This window comes from Oncorhynchus mykiss, chromosome 16 (genome assembly GCF_013265735.2).
Source record: "Oncorhynchus mykiss isolate Arlee chromosome 16, USDA_OmykA_1.1, whole genome shotgun sequence".
Classification (NCBI taxonomy): Eukaryota; Metazoa; Chordata; class Actinopteri; order Salmoniformes; family Salmonidae; genus Oncorhynchus; species Oncorhynchus mykiss.
Genome location: NC_048580.1, coordinates 30068557 through 30088941, shown reverse-complemented (window position 1 = coordinate 30088941; position 20385 = coordinate 30068557). Strand labels below are relative to the sequence as shown.

At 40.1% G+C, this 20385-nt stretch overlaps 1 protein-coding gene across 2 annotated transcripts in view; it reads left to right on the top strand.

Annotated features, from left to right (window-relative positions):
• The window catches only part of LOC110492868 (cadherin-23), a 588267-nt gene that overhangs the window by 454931 nt on the left and 112951 nt on the right, over window positions 1–20385 (top strand). For both annotated transcript variants that reach the window (XM_036946709.1, XM_021567341.2), the window contains 2 exons: window positions 11216–11443; window positions 13119–13340. In XM_036946709.1, the coding sequence (XP_036802604.1) occupies window positions 11216–11443; window positions 13119–13340 (450 nt within the window). The remainder of the gene's footprint in view (window positions 1–11215; window positions 11444–13118; window positions 13341–20385) is intronic.

Below are 20385 nucleotides of genomic sequence, written 5' to 3'. Positions count from 1 at the left end.
CGGAGTGATTAGTCGACACAAATGATATTTTTTGTAAAAACTGAACATTTGCTATCTAACAGAGTCTCCTCATTGAAAACATCTGAAGTTCTTCAAAGGTAAATTATTTTATTTGAATGCTTTTATGTTTTTTTGTGGAAAATGTTGCATGCTGAATGCTAGGCTTAATGCAATGCTAGGCTATCAATACTCTTACACAAATGCTTGTTTAGCTATGGTTCAAAAGCATATTTTGAAAATCTGAGATGACAGTGTTGTTAACAAAAGGCTAAGCTTGAGAGCAAATAGATTAATTTCATTTCATTAGCCATTTTCATGAATAGTTAACGTTGTGTTATGCTAATGAGCTTGCTGATAGATTTACACAATCCTGGATACAGGGGTTTTTTCATAGCTAAACGTGACGCAGAAAACGGAGCGATTTGTCCTAAACAAATAATCTTTCAGGAAAAACTGAACATTTGCTATCTGAGAGTCTCCTCATTGAAAACATCTGAAGTTCTTCAAAGGTAAATGATTTTATTGGAATGCTTTTCTGTTTTTTTGTGTAAATGTTGCCAGCTGAATGCTAATGCTAAATGCTACGCTAAATGCTACGTTAGCCATCAATACTGTTACACAAATGCTTGTTTTGCAATGGTTGAGAAGCATATTTTGAAAATCTGAGATGACAGTGTTGTTTACAAAAGGCTAAGCTTGAGAGCTAGCATATTTATTTCATTTCATTTGCGATTTTCATGAATAGTTAACGTTGCGTTATGGTAATGAGCTTGAGTCTGTATTCACGATCCCGGATCCGGGATGGGGAGATCAGAAAGGTTAACATAGAAAGTGCTTTACCGTTAACCTCTCTGAACCACCCATACCGGATCCGATATAATTGTCATCAGCAACGCTGAATAGCATAGCGCCACAGTCAAATAATATTACTAGAAAATGTGCAATATTGCAAAACACAGTTTAGCCTTTTGTTAATCCAACTGTCATCTCAGATTTTGAAATTATGCTTTGCAGCGAAAGCAATACAAGCGTGTGTAAGTTTATCGATCGCTCGACAAAACAATAAGTACACTTAGCATCAGGTAACTTGGTCTCGAAAATAAGAAAAGCAATCAAATTAATCGTTTACCTTTCATGATATTCGGATGTTTTCACTCACGAGACTCCCAGTTAGACAACAAATGTTCCTTTTGTTCCATAAAGATATTTTTTATATCAAAATACCTCCGTTAGTTTGGTGCGTTATGCCCAGCAATCCACCGGAAAGAGCGGTCACGACAACGCAGACAAGAATTCCAAATTATATCCATAATGTCCACAGAAACATGTCAGACGTTTTTTATAATCAATCCTCAGGGTGTTTTTCAAATATCTATTCGATAATATATCAACCGGGACAGTTGGCTTTTCACTAGGACCGGGAGTAACAATAGCCGCCTTTCTCTTTTGTGCACAATTCACTCTGAGAGCCCCCACCTATCCACTTACGCAATGTGGTCGTTCACGCTCATTCTTCAAGATAAAAGTCTGAAACTATGTCTGAAGACTGTTGACACCTTGAGTAAGCGATAGGAAAAGGAATCTGGTTGATATCCCTTTAAATGGAGCAATGGGAGGCTATGGAACATGGAGTTTTCAAAATAGAAGCCACTTCCTGGTTTGATTTTTCTCAGGGTTTCGCCTGCAATATCAGTTCTGTTATACTCACAGACAATATTTTGACAGTTTTGGAAACTTTAGAGTGTTTTCTATCCTATATGCATATTCTAGCATCTGGTCCTGAGAAATAGGCCGTTTACTTTGGGAAAGTTATTTTTCCAAACATAAAAATAGTACCCCCTAGCTTCAAGATGTTAAATGTGTCATGAACACAAACAGTCATGAGGTTTCATCTGGTTGTCAAACAAATCCCTTCAAAAAGTAGGTTAACTTGGTTCCATGAGCATTTTTGTCTAATCCAAAATAAGTCCAGCATCCGGACAGTGCTCTGTGCACACACCATTTGATTGGAAAGGAACATCTATTAAACACCATAAGTGAAATGACCTTCAGCCCAGAAAGTTACATGTATTCATGGATGTAAAGGTAAGTCAGGCTTCCCAAAAAATGTTAACAATAAAAAAGAAACAAGCGTAAACAATTATTTCTCATTAGTGTCTATCCGTATTTCATCATTTTCATTCAATTCGCAAAGAGGGGTTAACTGTCAGTTAAAACTGGGGTTACGGGGGACCTTTGATGTGATCAGGGGAGACAGTCCCTATTGGAGGAAATAACAACAATTATAAACTGCGTGGTTCGATCCTTGAATGCTGATTGGCTGACAGCCATTGTATATCAGATTGTATACCATGGGTATGACAAAACATGTATTATTACCTCTCTAATTACGTCAGTAACCAGTTTATAATAGCAATAAGGCACCTCAGGGGTTTGTGGTATATGGCCAATATACAGTCGTGTCTAAAAGTTTTGAGAATGACACAAATATTAATTTCCACAAAGTTTGCTGCTTCAGTGTCTTTAGATATTTTTGTCAGATGTTACTATGGAATACTGAAGTATAATTACAAGTATTTCATAAGTGTCAAAGGCTTTTATTGACAATTACATGAAGTTGATGCAAAGAGTTAACCTTTCTGATCTCCCCATCCCGGATCCGGGATCGTGAATACAGACTCAAGCTCATTACCATAACGCAACGTTAACTATTCATGAAAATCGCAAATGAAATGAAATAAATATGCTAGCTCTCAAGCTTAGCCTTTTGTTAACAACACTGTCATCTCAGATTTTCAAAATATGCTTCTCAACCATTGCAAAACAAGCATTTGTGTAACAGCATTGATGGCTAACGTAGCATTCAGCGTAGCATTTAGCGTTAGCATTCAGCTGGCAACATTTACACAAAAAAACAGAAAAGCATTCAAATAAAATCATTTACCTTTGAAGAACTTCAGATGTTTTCAATGAGGAGACTCTCAGATAGCAAATGTTCAGTTTTTCCTGAAAGATTATTTGTTTAGGACAAATCGCTCCGTTTTCTGCGTCACGTTTAGCTACAAAAAAACCCCTGTATCCAGGATTGTGTAAATCTATCAGCAAGCTCATTAGCATAACACAACGTTAACTATTCATGAAAATGGCTAATGAAATGAAATTAATCTATTTGCTCTCAAGCTTAGCCTTTTGTTAACAACACTGTCATCTCAGATTTTCAAAATATGCTTTTGAACCATAGCTAAACAAGCATTTGTGTAAGAGTATTGATAGCCTAGCATTGCATTAAGCCTAGCATTCAGCATGCAACATTTTCCACAAAAAAACATAAAAGCATTCAAATAAAATAATTTACCTTTGAAGAACTTCAGATGTTTTCAATGAGGAGACTCTGTTAGATAGCAAATGTTCAGTTTTTACAAAAAATATAATTTGTGTCGACTAATCACTCCGTTTTGTTCATCACGTTTGGGTAAGAAAAAAAATAAAAAATAAAATAAAAAAATCATTAAAACGCAAACTTTTTTCCAAATTAACTCCATAATATCGACAGAAACATGGCAAACCATGTTTAGAATCAATCCTCAAGGTGTTTTTCACATATCTATCGACGATAAAATCCATCGTGGCAGTTTACTTTCTATTCTGAAGAAATGGAACGCGCATGGACTTACTGATTACGCACACAGGACACCGGGCGGGACACCAGGTAAATGTAGTCTCTTATGGTCAATCTTCCAATGATATGCCTACAAACACGTCACAATGCTGCACACACCTCGGGGAATATACAGAAAGCGCAGGCTCATTCCTGGCGCATTCACAGCCATATAAGGAGACATTGGAACACAGCGCCTTCAGAATCCGGGGCATTTCCTGTATGAAACATCATCTTGGTTTCGCCTGTTGCATTAGTTCTGGGGCACGCACAGTTAATATCTTTGCAGTTTTGGAGACGTCAGAGTTGTGTCTTTCCAAGGCTGTCAATTCCATGCATAGTCGAGCATCTTTTCGTGACAAAATATTGCGCTTAAAACGGGCACGTCTTTTTATCCAATAATGACACAGCGCCCCTATAGGTTCAAGAGGTTAACTTCTCTGGGATATGTGGGACAATAGCGTCCCACCTCGCCAACAGCCAGTGAAATTGCAGGACACCAAATAAATAAAAAAAAGAAATCCCATAATTAAAATTCCTCAAAGATAGAAGTGTTATACACCATTTTAAAGATGAACTTCTTGTAAATCCAGCCACAGTGTCCGATTTCAGAAAAGCTTTACGGTGAAAGCACACCAAACGATTATGTTAGGTCAGCATCTAGTCACAGAAAACCATACAGCCATTTTCCAGCCAAGGAGAGGGCTCACAGAAGTCAGAAATATCGATTAACTTAATCACTAACCTTTGATGATCTTCATCATATGGCACTCACAGGACTTCATGTTACACAATAAATGTGTGTTTTATTCAATAAAGTTAATCTTTATGTCAAAAAACCTCATTTGAAATTGGTGTGTTATGTTCAGAAATGCATTGTCTCAAACAAACATCCGGTGAAAGTGCAGGGAACCACATCAAATTACAGAAATACTCATAATTAACATTGATAAAAGATACAGGTGTTAAGCATGGAATTATAGATAAACTTCTCCTTAATGCAACCCCTGTGTCAGATTTCAAAAAGGCTTTATGGCGAAAGCACACCTTGCGATTATGTTAGGCCAGCACCTAGCCACAAAAACATACAGCCATTTTCCAAAGAAGGAGAGGTGTCAGAAAAGTCAGAAATAGCGTTAGAAGTATTCACTTACCTTTGATTATCTAGATCGGAATGCACTCCCAGGAATCCTAGTTCCACAATAAATGTTTGTTTTGTTAGATAAAGTCCATAATTTATGTTCAAATACCTCCTATTTGTTTGCGCGTTTAGCCCAGTAATCCAAATGCTCAATGCGCGATCGCTTAGTTCCGGCGAAAAATTTAAAAAGTTATATTACAGTTTGTAAAAACATGTCAAACGATGTATAGACTCGATCTTTATGATGTTTTTATCATAAATCTTCACTAATGTTTCAACCTGACAATTCCTTTGTCTTTAGAAATTAAAAGGAACGAAGCTACCTCTCGTGGCCATGCGCATGATTTAGCTCATGGCATACTGCCAGACACCTGACTCAAACAGCACTCATTTGTTCCCCCTTTACAGTAGAAACAAGGTTCTAAAGACTGTTAACATCTAGTGGAAGCCTTAGGAAGTGCAATATGACCACAAAGACACTGATAGGCAAAGACTTGAAAACTTACAAACCTCAGATTTCCCACTTCCTGGTTGGATTTTGTCTCTGTTTTTTACATGCCATATGAGTTATGTTATACTCACAGACATCATTCAAACAGTTTTAGAAACTTCCGAGTGTTTTCTATCCAAGTTTACTAAATATATGCATATTCTAGCTTTTAGGCCTGAGTAGCAGGCAGTTTACTCTGGGCCCCTTATTATCCAAGCTACACAATACTGCCCCCCAGTCCAAAATATGTTTAATTTATGGTTTATTTGAACAGGGAAATGTACCAAACCTAAGCTTAAGCATTTAATGCGTGGAACTATCATAATTATATTTATTAAATCCACCTTGCATCGATTAACTTCTTATGGGCAGGTAGGACGGTAGTGTCCCACCTGGCCAAATTGCAGATCGCGAAATTCAAAAGACAGTACTATAAATATTTAACTTTCATAAAATCACAAGTGTAATACATCAAAATAAAGCTTAACTTCTTGTTAATCCAGACGCTGTGTCATATTTCAAAAAGGCTTTACGGCGAAAGCAAACCATGCAATTACCTGAGGACAGCGCCCCACATACAAACACATGAAAAACATATTTCAACCAGGCAGGTGCGACACAAAAGTCAGAAATAGCGATATAAAAAATGCCTTACCTTTGAAGATCTTCTTCTGTTGACACTTCTTAAGCTCTCAGTTACATCACAAATGGTCCTTTTGTTTGATAATGTCATTCTTTATATCCGTAAAAACTCAGTTTAGCTGACGCGCTTCAGTCAATAATCCACCCAGTTTCCCTCCATCAAAATGCATACAAAATTAATCCCAAACGTTACTAATAAACTTTTCCAAACAAGTCAAACAACATTTCTAATCAAACCTTAGGTACCCTAATACGTAAATAAACGATACAATTTAAGACGGAGAATTGTTATTGTCTTTATCGGAGAAAAATGACAAAGAACGAGCTCTCTTCCACGTGCTTGGAAACACTACAGCCAAAATGGGAGCCGCCTAAGAAACAATACAATTTCTGGGTAATTTTTTTAAAAACAAGCGTGAAACTCTTTCTAAAGATTGTTGACATCTAGTGGAAGCCCTAGGAACTAAAATCTGGGCCTTAAAATAAAAGTGAAAGCCATTGAAAATAATGGTAGGCTGAAATTTGTTTTTTTGGCGATGGTTTGTACTCGGGGTTTCGCCTGCCATATCAGTTATGTTATATTCACAGACATAATTTTAACAGTTTTAGAAACGTTAGAGTGGTTTCTATCCAAATCTACCAATTATATGCATATTCTAGCTTCTGGCCCTGAGTAACAGGCAGGTCACTTTGGGCACGCTTTTCATCCGGACGTCAAAATACTGCCCCCTACCCAAGAGAGGTTAAAATTCAAAATTCTAATCTGGGTCTGTGCCCCACATTGGCCACCTCATTTAAAATGTTCTGGTCAAATGTTTGCCACTGATGTGAAAGTTAAATTACACAAAATAATATAAGTTTAAATATATCCATGACATATAAACAGTAAAAAAAAGAAACGTCCCTTTTTCAGAACCTTGCCTTTCAAAGATAATGCGGAAAATCCAAATAACTTCACAGATCTTCATCGAAAAGGGTTTAAACACTGTTTCCCATGCTTGTTCAATGAACCACAAACAATTAATGAACATGCACCTGTGCAACGGTCGTTAAGACATAAACAGCTTACAGACGGTAGGCAATTAAGGTCACAGTTATGAAAACTAAGGACACTAAAGAGGCCTTTCTAAACACCAAAAGAACGATGCCCAGGGTCCCTGCTCATCTATGTGAACATGCCTTAGGCATGCTGCAAGGAGGCATGAGGACTGCAGATGTGGCCAGGCCAATAAATTGCAATGTCCGTACTGTGAGACGCCTAAGACAGCGCTACAGGGAGACAGGACGGACAGCTGATCATCCTCACAGTGGCAGACCATGTGTAACAACACCTGCACAGGATCGGTACAGCCGAACATCACCCCTACAGGGTGAGAGCTAAGGCCATTCTCTCCAGAAATGTCTGGGAACTTGCAGGTGTCTTGGTAGAAGAGTTGGGTAACATCCCACATCAAGAACTGGCAAATCTGGTGCAGTCCATGAGGAGGAGATGCACTGCAGTACTTAATGCAGCTGGTGGCTACACCAGATCCTGGCTGTTACTTTTGATTTTTGACCCGCCCTTTGTTCAGGGACACATTATTCCATTTATGTTAGTCACATGTCTGTGGAACTTGTTCAGTTTATGTCTCAGTTGTTGAATCTTGTTATGTTCATACAATTATTTACACGTGTTAAGTTTGCTGGAAAATAAACGCAGTTGACAGTGAGGGGACGTTTCAATTTTTGCTGAGTTTACAGGAGAATTGACAATTGAATAAAATATAAAAAATTATAATATTATGTTGAGATGGAGCCGCCACTCGTGCATGTATCGCTAAAATCAATCGGAGGTAAAATATTCCAACCTAGGTATAAAGTGATCTATAAAAATGTTCAACTCCATGATGCTTTATGTTAAAAACTACCTGAAAAATACACAAGAAATACACGACTCCGATGCACATTTGTTTTGTTGGACATTCTTCTGGCCCGGCGAATATAAGCTCTGGAAAAAATACCCACAGGGGGAAAAAACAAGGTTTTACTTGGTTTTGTTACAGAGAAAACAATCAAGCATTTTATCTGGCCAGTTTACTTTCAAATGCAGAGATAGGCTTAGTTAATTAGTCTATATGTCTAGCTACATACAGGTATAGATTTACATTGAACTACCTCTATATTTCAACATAGCATACTGTATATAGGCTATATAAAAACCATGCAAATAAGTGTATGAACTTACATTTATTCTCTCTGGTAGCCTAGGCTACTGTGTACTATCCCTGCATCATATTGCATAGGCTATTGAGCCTATGTGGAACAAGAAATACACAACTCCGTGGATTGGACAATTCAAAGAATTCAATCCCTTTTGTTTCAATATGAACCCTTTTCTTTTACAGGTTAATATGTTTTATGTTAATATGTTTTCCACTAGTTTTAGGCTGGGTTTCTGTACAGCACCTTGAGATATCAGCTGATGTAAGAAGGGCTATATAAATACATTTGAATTGATGTGATTTATTGATACATGCATGGATGGAGAACATGCATCTATTTGCTTAAGCCCTACTTGTCCTTGGCAAACATGATCAAAAAATGATAATCAAATCATGGCAAAACCATCTGTGTGCTAATGAATTCAGTGCATCATTGTCTATCAATATCGTAAATAGGCCTATGCTTTCCATAAGACCACAGTAAATGCACAATCAGCTTATACTCCCATGGGTAGGCCTATATGGTACAACATTTTGTTAAAAAGTGGGGTTAGAATGGTTTTAATTGTCATTTTTGGATAAAATACATTGTAATGTCAAAGTAGATTTTTTTATTTATTTTTATTTTTAAAAACTAATGGAAAATATAACATGCTTGTATGTTAGCCTACTAAAAGTTTCCTTACATGAAAATACACAGCGATTTCTATGAAATTCAATCTGAAAGAGAGCAACTCTCATTTGGGCTTTTCTGATCCGCGGATCTGACCCATTAGTATCTCCCCTGGAGTTGGTAGTGGTTCTCTAAATGGCAGAGAACATGTGGTAAAACCCCTTGCATCTTTGAAGTTTAGACAGTAACAGGAGCCTAATATTTGGGACAGTAACTGAAGTCTGGACACTGACAGTAAGGCCTCACATGAAGCCTATTATAATATTAACTTCTTTAGAATGAACTGTTTCTTGCAGTAAAATGACAGACCAAATGTTAATTTGTCACACACACAAGTCAGTCAATCAATCACACACTCAATTACACACTCACACACACACACACACACACACACACACACACACACACACACACACACACACACACACACACACACACACACACACACACACACACACACACACACACACACACACACACACACACACACACAGAGCTCTCAATTATTCACATGTTCACCCACAGACAACTAATGTAAGTAAGAGTTAAACTTAAAAAAAAACGTCTGTGTTTGCTTCAATTTAATCTTATCTGAACGGGATGTCCAACTGTGTTTTTAAAAGGTAATTAATGAACTGTTGCTGAAAACACTAATTAGTTAAAATACCACCAATCTACTGGAAATGTAGATAAAGTACTACACTGAACAAAAATCTAAATGCAACAATTTACAGTTCATATAAGGAAATCAGCCAATTGAAATAAATTCCTTAATCTATGGATTTCACATAACTGGGAATACAGATATGCACCTGTTGGTCACAGATACCTTAAAAAAAATGTGGGGGTTGATCAGAAAATCAGTCAGTACCTGGTGTGACCACCATTTGCCCGACACTTCTCCTTCGCATAGACTGTTGATTGTGGCCTGTGGAATGTTATCCCACTCCTCTTCAATGGCTGTGTGATGTTGCTGGATATTGGCGGGAACAGGAACATGCTGTCGTGCACGTCACAGCTTCCCGGAATTGCGACCTGAGGCCTTGCATTATCATGCTGAAACATGAGGTGGTGGCGGCGGATGAATGGCATGACAGTGGGCCTCAGGATCTCTGTGCATTCAAATTGCCATCGATAAAATGCAATTGTGTTCCTTTTCTGTAGCTTATGCCTGCCCATACCACAACCCCACCGCCTTCATGGGACACTCTTTTCATAACGTTGACATCAGCAAACCGCTCGCCCACACGACTCCACACACGCTGTCTGCCATCTGCCCTGTACAGTTGAAACCGGGATTAATCCGTGAGGAACACACATCTCCAGTCTGCCAGTGGCCATCGAAGGTGAGCATTTACCCACTGAAGTCAGTCACGATGCCACGATGCCAGCTGAACTGTTGTCAAGTCAAGAACCTGGTGAGGGTGACGAGCACACAGATGAGCTTCACTGAGACGATTTCTGACAGTTTTTGCAGAAATTCTTCGGTTGTGCATACCCACAGTTTCATCAGCTGTCTGAATGGCTGGTCTCAGTCGATCCCGCAGGTGAAGAAGCTGGATGTGGAGATCCTGGGCTGGTGGGGTTGTGATACATGGTCAGAGGTTGTGAGGCCGGTTGGACGTACTGCCAAATTCTCTAAAACGACATTGAAGGCTTCTTGTGGTAGAGAAACTGACATTACATTCTCTGGCAACAGCTCTGGTGTACATTCCTGCAGTCAGCATGTCAATTGCACGCTCCCTCATCACTTGAGAAATCTGTGGCATTGTATTGTGTGTCAAAACTGCACCTTTTAGAGTGGTCTTTTATTGTCCCCAGGACAAGGTGCACCTGTGTAATGATCATGCTGTTTCATGCTTCTTGATATGCCACACCTGTCAGGTGCATGGATTATCTTGGCAAAGAAGAAATGCTTACTAACAGGGATGTAAACAACATTTGAGAACAACATTTTAAAGAAATAAGGAAATAATATTTTTGTGCATATGGAAGATTTCTGGGATATTTTATTTCAGTTCATGAAACACTTTACACCAACACTTTACATGTTGCATTTATATTTTTATTCAGTGTAGTTGAACTACATGTAGTGGAGCTACTCCCCAACACTTGTAGGTTCGATCCCTTCAACCAACTTTTGCCCATTCTGTTCCCCTACCCTTTCTAACCTCTCATGCTGTACTGCCTGAATACAAGCCCCCAATGAATGGAGAGTGGAATTACACTCTGTTTTAAAAACAAATATTTGCTGTACATAGAAAAGATAGTGTATTACTCACAGGATGTTGATAAGTTATTGTCTGTCTGTCTGTCTGTCTGTCTGTCTGTCTGTCTGTCTGTCTGTCTGTCTGTCTGTCTGTCTGTCTGTCTGTCTGTCTGTCTGTCTGTCTGTCTGTCTGTCTGTTAGAATGTGGGAGGCGGTACGTCCGTCCTGCGCGTGGTGGCCACAGACCGTGACATCGGGCCCAACGCCATGCTCTTCTACTACATCACCTCAGGTAACAAGGATCTCACCTTCCGGATGGACCGCATGACCGGTGAGATGGTGACACGACCATCCCCACCTGACCGCGAGCGCCAGCAGGAGTACCGGCTGATCATGATGGTGGAGGACGACGGCACGCCGTCACTATCGGTGAGTCGGAGAGCAGGGTTATTTCGGGATCAAAAAGAAGCTTAGGTGGTGAGCACGGCAGGAGGCGTGGTAATGAGCGCGGTCGGCCGTTGGTGTGGCTACATTTTAGAGATTTTTTGGGGAGCCCTTATCTTGGCACTGTCGATGTTGTTTTGAATTTTGACCCTAATTCCCTGCAATTCTACGAATTTCTCCATGTAACAAAAACATTTTGGGGGCAGTTTAAAAGCTAATTTCACGCCACAAATTTCTTGTTACCAAACTATAGTTTTGACATCTACTTTGTGCATGACACAAGTAATTTTTCCAAAAATTATTTACAGACAGATTGTTTCACTTATAATTTACTGTATCACAATTCCCGTTTGTCAGAAGTTTACATGCACTAAGTTGACTGTGGCTTTAAACAGCTTGGAAAATTCCAGAAAATGATGTGATGGCTTTAGAAGCTTCTGATAGGCTAATTGACATCATTTTTGTCAATTGGAGGTGTACCTGTGGATGTATTTCAAGGCATACCATCAAACTCAGTGCCTCTTTGCTTGACATCATGGGGAAATCAATAGAAATCATCCAAGACCTCAGAAAAAAAATTGTAGACATCCACAATTCTGGTTGATCCTTGGGAGCAATTTCCAAACGCCTGAAGGTCCCGCGTTCATCTATACAAACAATAGAACGCAAGTATAAACACCATGGGACCACGCAGCCGTCATACCGCTCAGGAAGGAGACGTACATTTTGGAGAAATATCCTCTGGTCTGATGAAACAGAAATTGAACTGTTTGGCCATAATGACCATCATTATTTTTGGAGGAAAAAGTGGGAGGCTTGCAAGCCGAAGAACACCATCCCAACCGTAAAGCACGGGGGTGGCAGCATGTTGAGATGTGTCTGTTACTTGAACTCTGTGAAGCATTTATTTCAGCTGAAATTTCTGAGGCTGGTATCTCTTATGAACTCATCCTCTGCAGCAGACGTAACTTTGGGTCTTCCTTTCCTGTGGCGGTCCAGTTTCATCATAGTGCTTGGTAGTTTTTGCGACTGCACTTGAAGAAACTTTAAAAGTTCTTGAAATTTTCCAAATTGACTTACCTTCATGTCTTAAAGTACTGATGGACTGCCATTTGTCTTTGCTTATTTGAGCTGTTCTTGCCATAATATGGACTTGGTCTTTTACCAAATAGGGCTATATTCTGTGCACCATCCTTACCTTGTCACAACACAACTGATTGGGTCAAACACATTAAGAAGGAAATACTTTCCACAAATTAACTTTTAACAAGGCACACCTTTTAATTGAAATGCATTCCAGGTGATTACCTCATGAAGCTAGTTGAGAGAATGCCAAGAGTGTGCAACGCTATCATCAAGGCAAAGGGTGGCTACTTTGAAGAACCTCAAATATAAAATACTTTTTTCGTTACTACATGATTCCATATGTGTTATTCTATTGTTTTGATGTCTTCACTATTATTCTACAATGTAGAAAATAGTTAAAATAAAGAAAAACCATTGAATGAGTAGGTTTGTCCAACTTTTTGACTGGTACTCTAGATCTTTTAAAAATTGAGTATCAAAATTATTAGTGTGCTGGAGTTGATTTTTTAATCAATAATGTACAGTTTGTGCCCTCAGCATGCTTTTTCTACACCCTTTTCTGTCTCATCACCAGTCATCGACTACCATCTACGTGCGTATAGTGGATGAGAACGACAACGCGCCAGAGTTTCCAGAGGAAGAGTATGTGACGGTGCTGAGCGAGGGCCCCAACACCGTGGGTGCCATTATTGCCACGGTAACCGCCATCGACCCAGACGAGGGCCTCAATGGCACCCTGCGATATGCCATCGACCACGGAAACCTGGACATCACCTTCCACATCAATCACACTACCGTAAGAATATGGACAGATATTTTACTCTGATACCTAACCTATTTTGTTCTGTGCAGACCTTGGTTTTTCTACTATTTGAAAACCCTTCAGATAGTTTAGCTGTGATTGATTGCGCTTTCCTTGCGCATTCAAAGAAATAGAAAAATCAAATTAAATGTTAGTCATCGCATGTTCCGAATACAACAGATCTAGACTTAACCATGAAAAGCTTGTCTATGAGTTTAAAAATAATAAAAATAAAAAGAAAAGTTGTAACACAAGGAATAAAATACACAAGAATGGAGCTATATACAGGGAGTGCTATATACCAGATCAATGTGCAGGAGTAATTGGTTGTAATCCTGAATGCTTATTGGTTAAAACAGCATTCCAGCTGATTTCTCTTCCACATTTACCACCAGCTAAATCTATGACGTTAAAATACCTATTTACTCTATTCCATGTGACTACGCAATCCACTGTCACATCAGCCCAGCCAGGTAATTTATAAATTTGATCTCCACTATAAAAAGCATCTAGACATAATCTCACATTTCTTTTAGACTAAAGTTTAGTTTTCAATAACAGAGATTTGTATAAACCTTGCTGTCTGTCTCTCCGGCATTTGCAACATTGTTTCGATATTGAAATTCAATCCCCAGCTTTCCCATAGTAATGAACGTGTTGGGAGTCGGGATGAGACAGACAGGTAGGCATCTTTTCTCAGTTAGCTGAAATCATGAATCAGCATAATTTTTATGGATATATACAAATAACTATCAATAGAAAACAGGTCAAATGAAGTGCAGCTAGTTTGAAGTCTTTTCGGCTTCAGTTTGAAGTGATTGTGTTAGCTGTGTTACTGGATAGATCTTCTGAACAACAATGTCCTGAAGAGAGAGCACGTTTTCTACACCAGGCAAAATCACGCCTCAATTAGCTCATTGTTATGGGTTTATCCAATTAAATGTCACTAGAAAACAGCTGCACTGTTTGACGTTACTGTAAGTTAGCCGTAGTTTGCTAGCTAGCAAGCAAGAGATAAAAACGTTGCCAGCCAGTTTGGCAATGGAACATTTAGAATGAACGACTGGGTTGTTCCAAAGATACAGAACAAAAAGACTGAATGACTGGGTTGAGTCTCTGGCAACCAAACCAATAAAATGAATGACCAGCCGGCTTGGGTAGCAACTCTATATTTGTGTCTGGACTGTATCTTGTGGAAGGATGAAATAGTATGAATAAATTCATCAAAATAAAATTAATGAAAATATGTAAATAACTATTTGAATATGTTGGTAACCCGTTGTATAAAAGTGATAACATCGTGTCAATATGTCCCCCAAACACTGGCTTCTCGGGCATTGTCCCTTTTTTAAAAATTTTGCCTAAATGACATACCCAAATCTAACTGCCTGTAGCTGAGGCCCTGAGGCAAGGATATGCATATTCTTGGTAGCATTTGAAAGGAAACACTTTGAGGATTTTGGAAATGTGAATTGAATGTAATATTGAATTGAATACAACACATTTGATTTGGTAGAAGAAAATACAAAGAAAAAACCAACCGGTCTTTTTCTACCATCATCTTTGAAATGCAAGAGAAAGGTTCTAGCCAGTTCTAGCCATCACTCTGGTTGTAATTCCGATAGTGTCCACAAGATGGCAGCAGTGTATGTGTAAAGTTGATGGATGGATAACTTGAAGTATGAGTGAACTACAAGACTTTTAGTGTGAAGTCCCCAGGTACATTTGGGCAAATCGTGAAGGAGCCATTCGCATTCATATTACATTTTTCTTCAAGAATATCGTCAAATCTGTATACTTTGATTTAGCTTTCCAAGTGTTAGTAGCCATATTATAAGTTCAACATTTGCTAAATAACCAGTTCATTACCAGTTCATAACTTCATAAATCTGAATATTGTTATAATTTTTGTCCAAAATGAAAAGGCCTGCTGTCGTACAAGGTTAGTAGCTACATTTTATGACATATGCATGGTTTCCGGATACTCCCGTAAATCCCAGCTCATTGGCTATCTAGCTAGCTTTGTTTGACCCCGATTAGCGCTTATTTGACAAAGATACAATCATTCAAGTGATGACCGCCCGCTTCATCGGCGTGCCATGAAGGCGTCGCTCTCTGACCATAGGATATACTACACCCCTAATGATATAGTGAAGTCTTGTTACCTTCTAAGATCTCCTAGGAATACATACAAACGTGATTTGACTCATTGAAACAATATTTAGGGTGATATTTTCACAGTTTCCTTTCTTTGCAAATTGAACGAGTGTAATGGTTGTCCTCTGGAGATAGAGAGGACCAAAGTGAGGCGTGGTTAGCGTTCATCTTTTTAATGGAAAACTGAACACTTCAAAAACACAAAACAACAAAGTGACAAACGAAACAGTTCTATCTGGTGCAGACACACAAAGACTGAAAATAACCACTCACAAACTCCAATAGAAAATAGGCTAAAATAGGCAGAACGTGACGAGTGTCTTTGCAAATTGAATAAGTGGAAATTCAAAAACGATCGTGCATGCTATATGGACCTTTTTAGGACATGAAAAAGGATTTTATCGAACAAAACAACACCATGTTATTTCTGGGACCCTATCTCTCAGCCCCCTCTTGTACTCCCTGTTCACCAATAACTGTGTAGCGACACACGTCCCCATCTTAATCATCAAGCTTGCTGACGACACAACAACGACGACCAACAAATTGGAAGCCAACTCTAGATTTAATTTTGGATTGGAGATGCTTAGTGTGAGTCTGGAAGGAGAGTTTACAGTCTAGCCAGAAACCTAGGTATTTGTAGTTGTCCACATATTCTAAGTCAGAACCGTCCAGAGTAGTGATGCTAGTCAGGCGGGGGGTTGCGGGCAGCAATCGGTTGAAGAGCATGCACTTAGTTTTACGAGAATTTAAAAGCAGTTGGAGGCCTCGGAAGGAGTGTTGTATGGCATTGAAGCTCGTTTGGAGGGTTGTTGACAGTGTCCAAAGAAGGGCCAGATGTATACAGAATGGTGTCATCTGCGTAGAGGTGGATCAGAGAGTCACCAGCAGCGAGAGCGACATCATTGATGTATACAGAGAAATGAGTCGGCCCGGGAATTGAACCCTGTGGCACGCCATAGAGACTGCCGGAGGTCCGGACAATTTGTCACACTGAACTCGATCTGAGAAGTAGTTGGTGAACCAGGCGAGGCAGTCATTTGAGAAGCCAAGGCTATTGAGTCTGCCGATAAGAGCACAGTGTTTGACAGAGTCGAAAACCTTGGCCAGGCCGATGAAGACGGTTGCACAGTACTGTCTTTTGTCGATTGCAGTTATGATATCGTTTAGGACCTTGAGCGTGGCTGAGGTGCACCCATGACCAGCTTGGTAACCAGATTGCATAGTGGAGTAGGTACGGTGGGATTTGAAATGGTCGGTGATCTGTTTGTTTATTGGGATCGGTGTCCCGCTTGCGTGCAGCTATGACAACATCCGGTGAAATTGCCGAAATTCAAAATACAAAAATCGTAATATTAAAAATTCATGAAAATACAAGTTGTCAGATTTCAAAAAGGCTTTACGGCGAAATGATACCATGAGATTATCTGAGGACAGCGCCCCACATCAAAATACTTTTTCAAAACAGCACAGGAGTCACAAAATCTCAAATAGCGATAAAATAAATCACTTACCACTTAGATCTTCCTCCTTTTGCAAGGGTCCCTTGCTTGTTCGATAAAGTCCCTCTTAATTTCCAAAAAACAACTTTGTAAAGACTGTTGACATCTATTTGTTTTTCCTATAGGCTAGCATTGAAATGACATGTGACCTCAAAAACACATTTTCTGGATGGATTTTCCCGAGTAGGGGTAGCCAGGTGGAAAGCATGGCCAATGATCAATTATCCTAGATTTATCGGTGGTGACAATGTTTCCTATCAGTGCAGTGGGCAGCTGGGAGGAGGTGCTCTTATTCTTCATGGACTTTACAGTGTCCCAAAACTTTTTGGAAATTGTGCTACAGGATGCAACTTTCTGTTTGAAAAAGATAGCCGTATCTTTCCTAACTGCCTGTGTATATTGGTTCCTGACTTCCCTGAAAAGTTACATATCGAGGGGGCTATTCGATGCTAATGCAGAATGCAACAGGATATTTTTTGTGCTGGTCAAGGGCAGTCAAGTCTGGGATGAACCAAGAGCTATATTTGTTCTTAGTTCTACATTTTGTTGAATGGGGCATGCTTATTTAAGATGGAAGGGAAAGCACTTTTAAAGAGCAATCAGCTATCCTTTACTGACGGGATGAGGTCAATAATCTTCCTGGATACCCGGGCCAGGTCGATTAGAAAGGCCTGCTCGCTGAAGTGTTTTAGGGAGCGTTTGACAGTGATGAGGGGTGGTCATTTCACTGTGGATTACGCATGCGGTGCCACCCATTACGCACACAGGCAATGCGGCAATGATTGCTGAGATCCTGGTTGAAGACAGCAGAGGTGTATTAAGAGGGCAAGTTGATCAGGATGATATCTAAGAGGGTGCCCATGGTTACAGATTTGTGGTTGTACCTGGTAATTTGTGTGAGATTGAGGGCATCTAGCTTAGATTGTAGGACAGCCGGGGTGTTAAGCATGTCCCAGTTTAGGTCACATAACAGTAGGAGCTCTGAAGATAGATGGGGGCAATCAATTCACATATGGTGCCCAGGGCACAGCTGGGGGCTGAGGGTGGTCTATAACAAGCGGCAGTGGTGAGACACTTGTTTCTGGAAAGGTGCATTTCTTTAAGTAGAAGCTTGAACTGTTTGGGCACAGACCTGGACAGCATGACAGAACTCTGCAGGCTGTCTATGCAGTAGATTGAACTCCACCCCCTTTGGCAGTTCTATCTTGGCAGAAAATGTTATAGTTAGGGATGGAAATTTCTGGATTTTTGGTGGACTTTCTAAGCCAGGATTCAGACACGGCTAGGACATCCAGGTTGGCAGAGTGTGCTAAAGCATTGTATAAAACAAGCTTAGGGAAGAGGCTTCTAATGTTAACATGCATGAAACCAAGGCTTTTGCGGTTACAGAAGTCAACAACTGAGAGTGCCTGGGGAATGGGAGTGGAGCTAGGCGCAGCAGGTCCTGGATTAACCTCTACATCACCAGAGAAACAGAGGAGGAGTAGGATAAGTGTACGTCTAAAGGCTATAAGAACTGGTCGTCTAGTGCGTTCGGAAAACAGAGAGTAAAAGGAGCAGGTTTCTGGGCACGGAAGAATAGATTCAAGGCATGATGTACAGACAAGGCTAGGACTTGAATACAGTGGAGGTAAACCTAGACATTGAGTGACGATGAGAGAGGTTTTGTCTCTAGAGACACCATTTAAACCAGGTAAGGTCACCGCATGTGTGGGAGGTGGAACAAAAGGGCTAGCTAAGGTATATTGAGCATGTCTGGAGGCTCTACAGTGAAATAAGACAATAATCACTAACCAAAACAGCAATGGACAAGGCATAATGACATAAGGGAGAGGCATGCGTAGCCGAGTGATCATAGAGTCCAGTGAGTAGCTAGGCGAGCTGGAGACACGGCGATTCAGACAGCTAGCGGGCCGGGGCTAGCAGAAGGACCTTAGGGGTACGTCGCGATGGAAGCGTCTGTTGAAACCCCCTCGGACGGTTACGTCATCAGACCAGTCGTGATGGATCGTCGGGGCTCCATGTAAAGGGGTCCAGTCCATTTGGCAAAATAGGTATTTGCTGATGGACCGCTTCAGCTAGCCGGGAGATGGGCCTAGCTCGGGGATAACTGTTGCTTGCTTCGGGACAGAGACGTTAGCCAGGAGTAGCCACTCGGATAGCAGCTAGCTAGCTGCGATGATCAAGGTGAAAAGGTTCAGGCTTGCGATAGGAATCCGGAGATATGGTAGAGAAAAAGCAGTCCGATATGCTCTGGGTTGAATCACGCTGTGCAGACTGGCAGGGGTTGACCCGGCTGAGGCTAGCTGATGACCACTAGCAGTGGCTAACTGACAACTAACTAGTAGCTAGGCTAGTTAGCTGGCTAGCTTCTGTTGGGGGTTCTGGTTCTAAAGTATAAAAAATAGCAGATCCATACCATATTGGTTGAGGTGGGTTGCAGAAGAGTATTTTGAAATTGAGGTTAAAAATATAAAAAATATATACGAAGATAAAAATATGTATACGACAAAACAAGACTTTTTCCTGTAGTCCACAATCATCTCCTTTGTCTTGATCAGAAAAAATAAGAAAATGAAAAAATAAGCAAACACATTTGGTGTTCGCCAAAAGGCAATGTGGGAGACTCCCCAAACATATGGAAGATGGTTTTCTGGTCAGATGGGACTAAAATTGAGCTTTTTGGCCATCAAGAAAAACACTATGTCTGGCGCAAACCCATAACCTTTCATCACTCCGAGAACAACATCCCCAATAGTGAAGCATTGTCGTGGCAGCATCATGCTGTGGGGATGTTTTTCAACGGCAGGGACTGGGAAACTGGTCAGAATTGAAGGAATGATGGATGGCGCTAAATACAGGGAAATTCTTGAGGGAAACCTGTTTCAGTCTTCCAGAGATTTGAGACTGGGACGGAGGTTCACCTTCCAGCAGGACAATGACCCTAATCATACTAATAAAGCAAAACTCGAGTGGTTTAAGGGGACACATTAAATGTCTTGGAATGGCCTAGTCAAAGCCCAGACCTCAATCCAGTGTAGAATCTGTGGTAGGACTTAAAGATTGCTGTACACCAGCAGGAACCCATCCAACTTGAAGGAGATGGAGCAGTTCTCCTTTGAAGAATGGTCAAAAATTTCAGTAGCTATATTTGCCAAGCTTATAGAGACAAAGTATTGACTTTCGGGGGGGTGAATAGTTATGGACGCTCAAGTTCAGTTTTTTTCCTTATTTCTTGTTTGTTTCACAATAAAACATATTTAGCATCTTCAAAGTGGTAGGAATATTGTGTAAAACAAATGATACAATCCCCCCAAAAATCTATTTTAATTCCAGGTTGTAAGACTAGAAAATAGGAAAAATGCCAAGGGTGGGAGAAA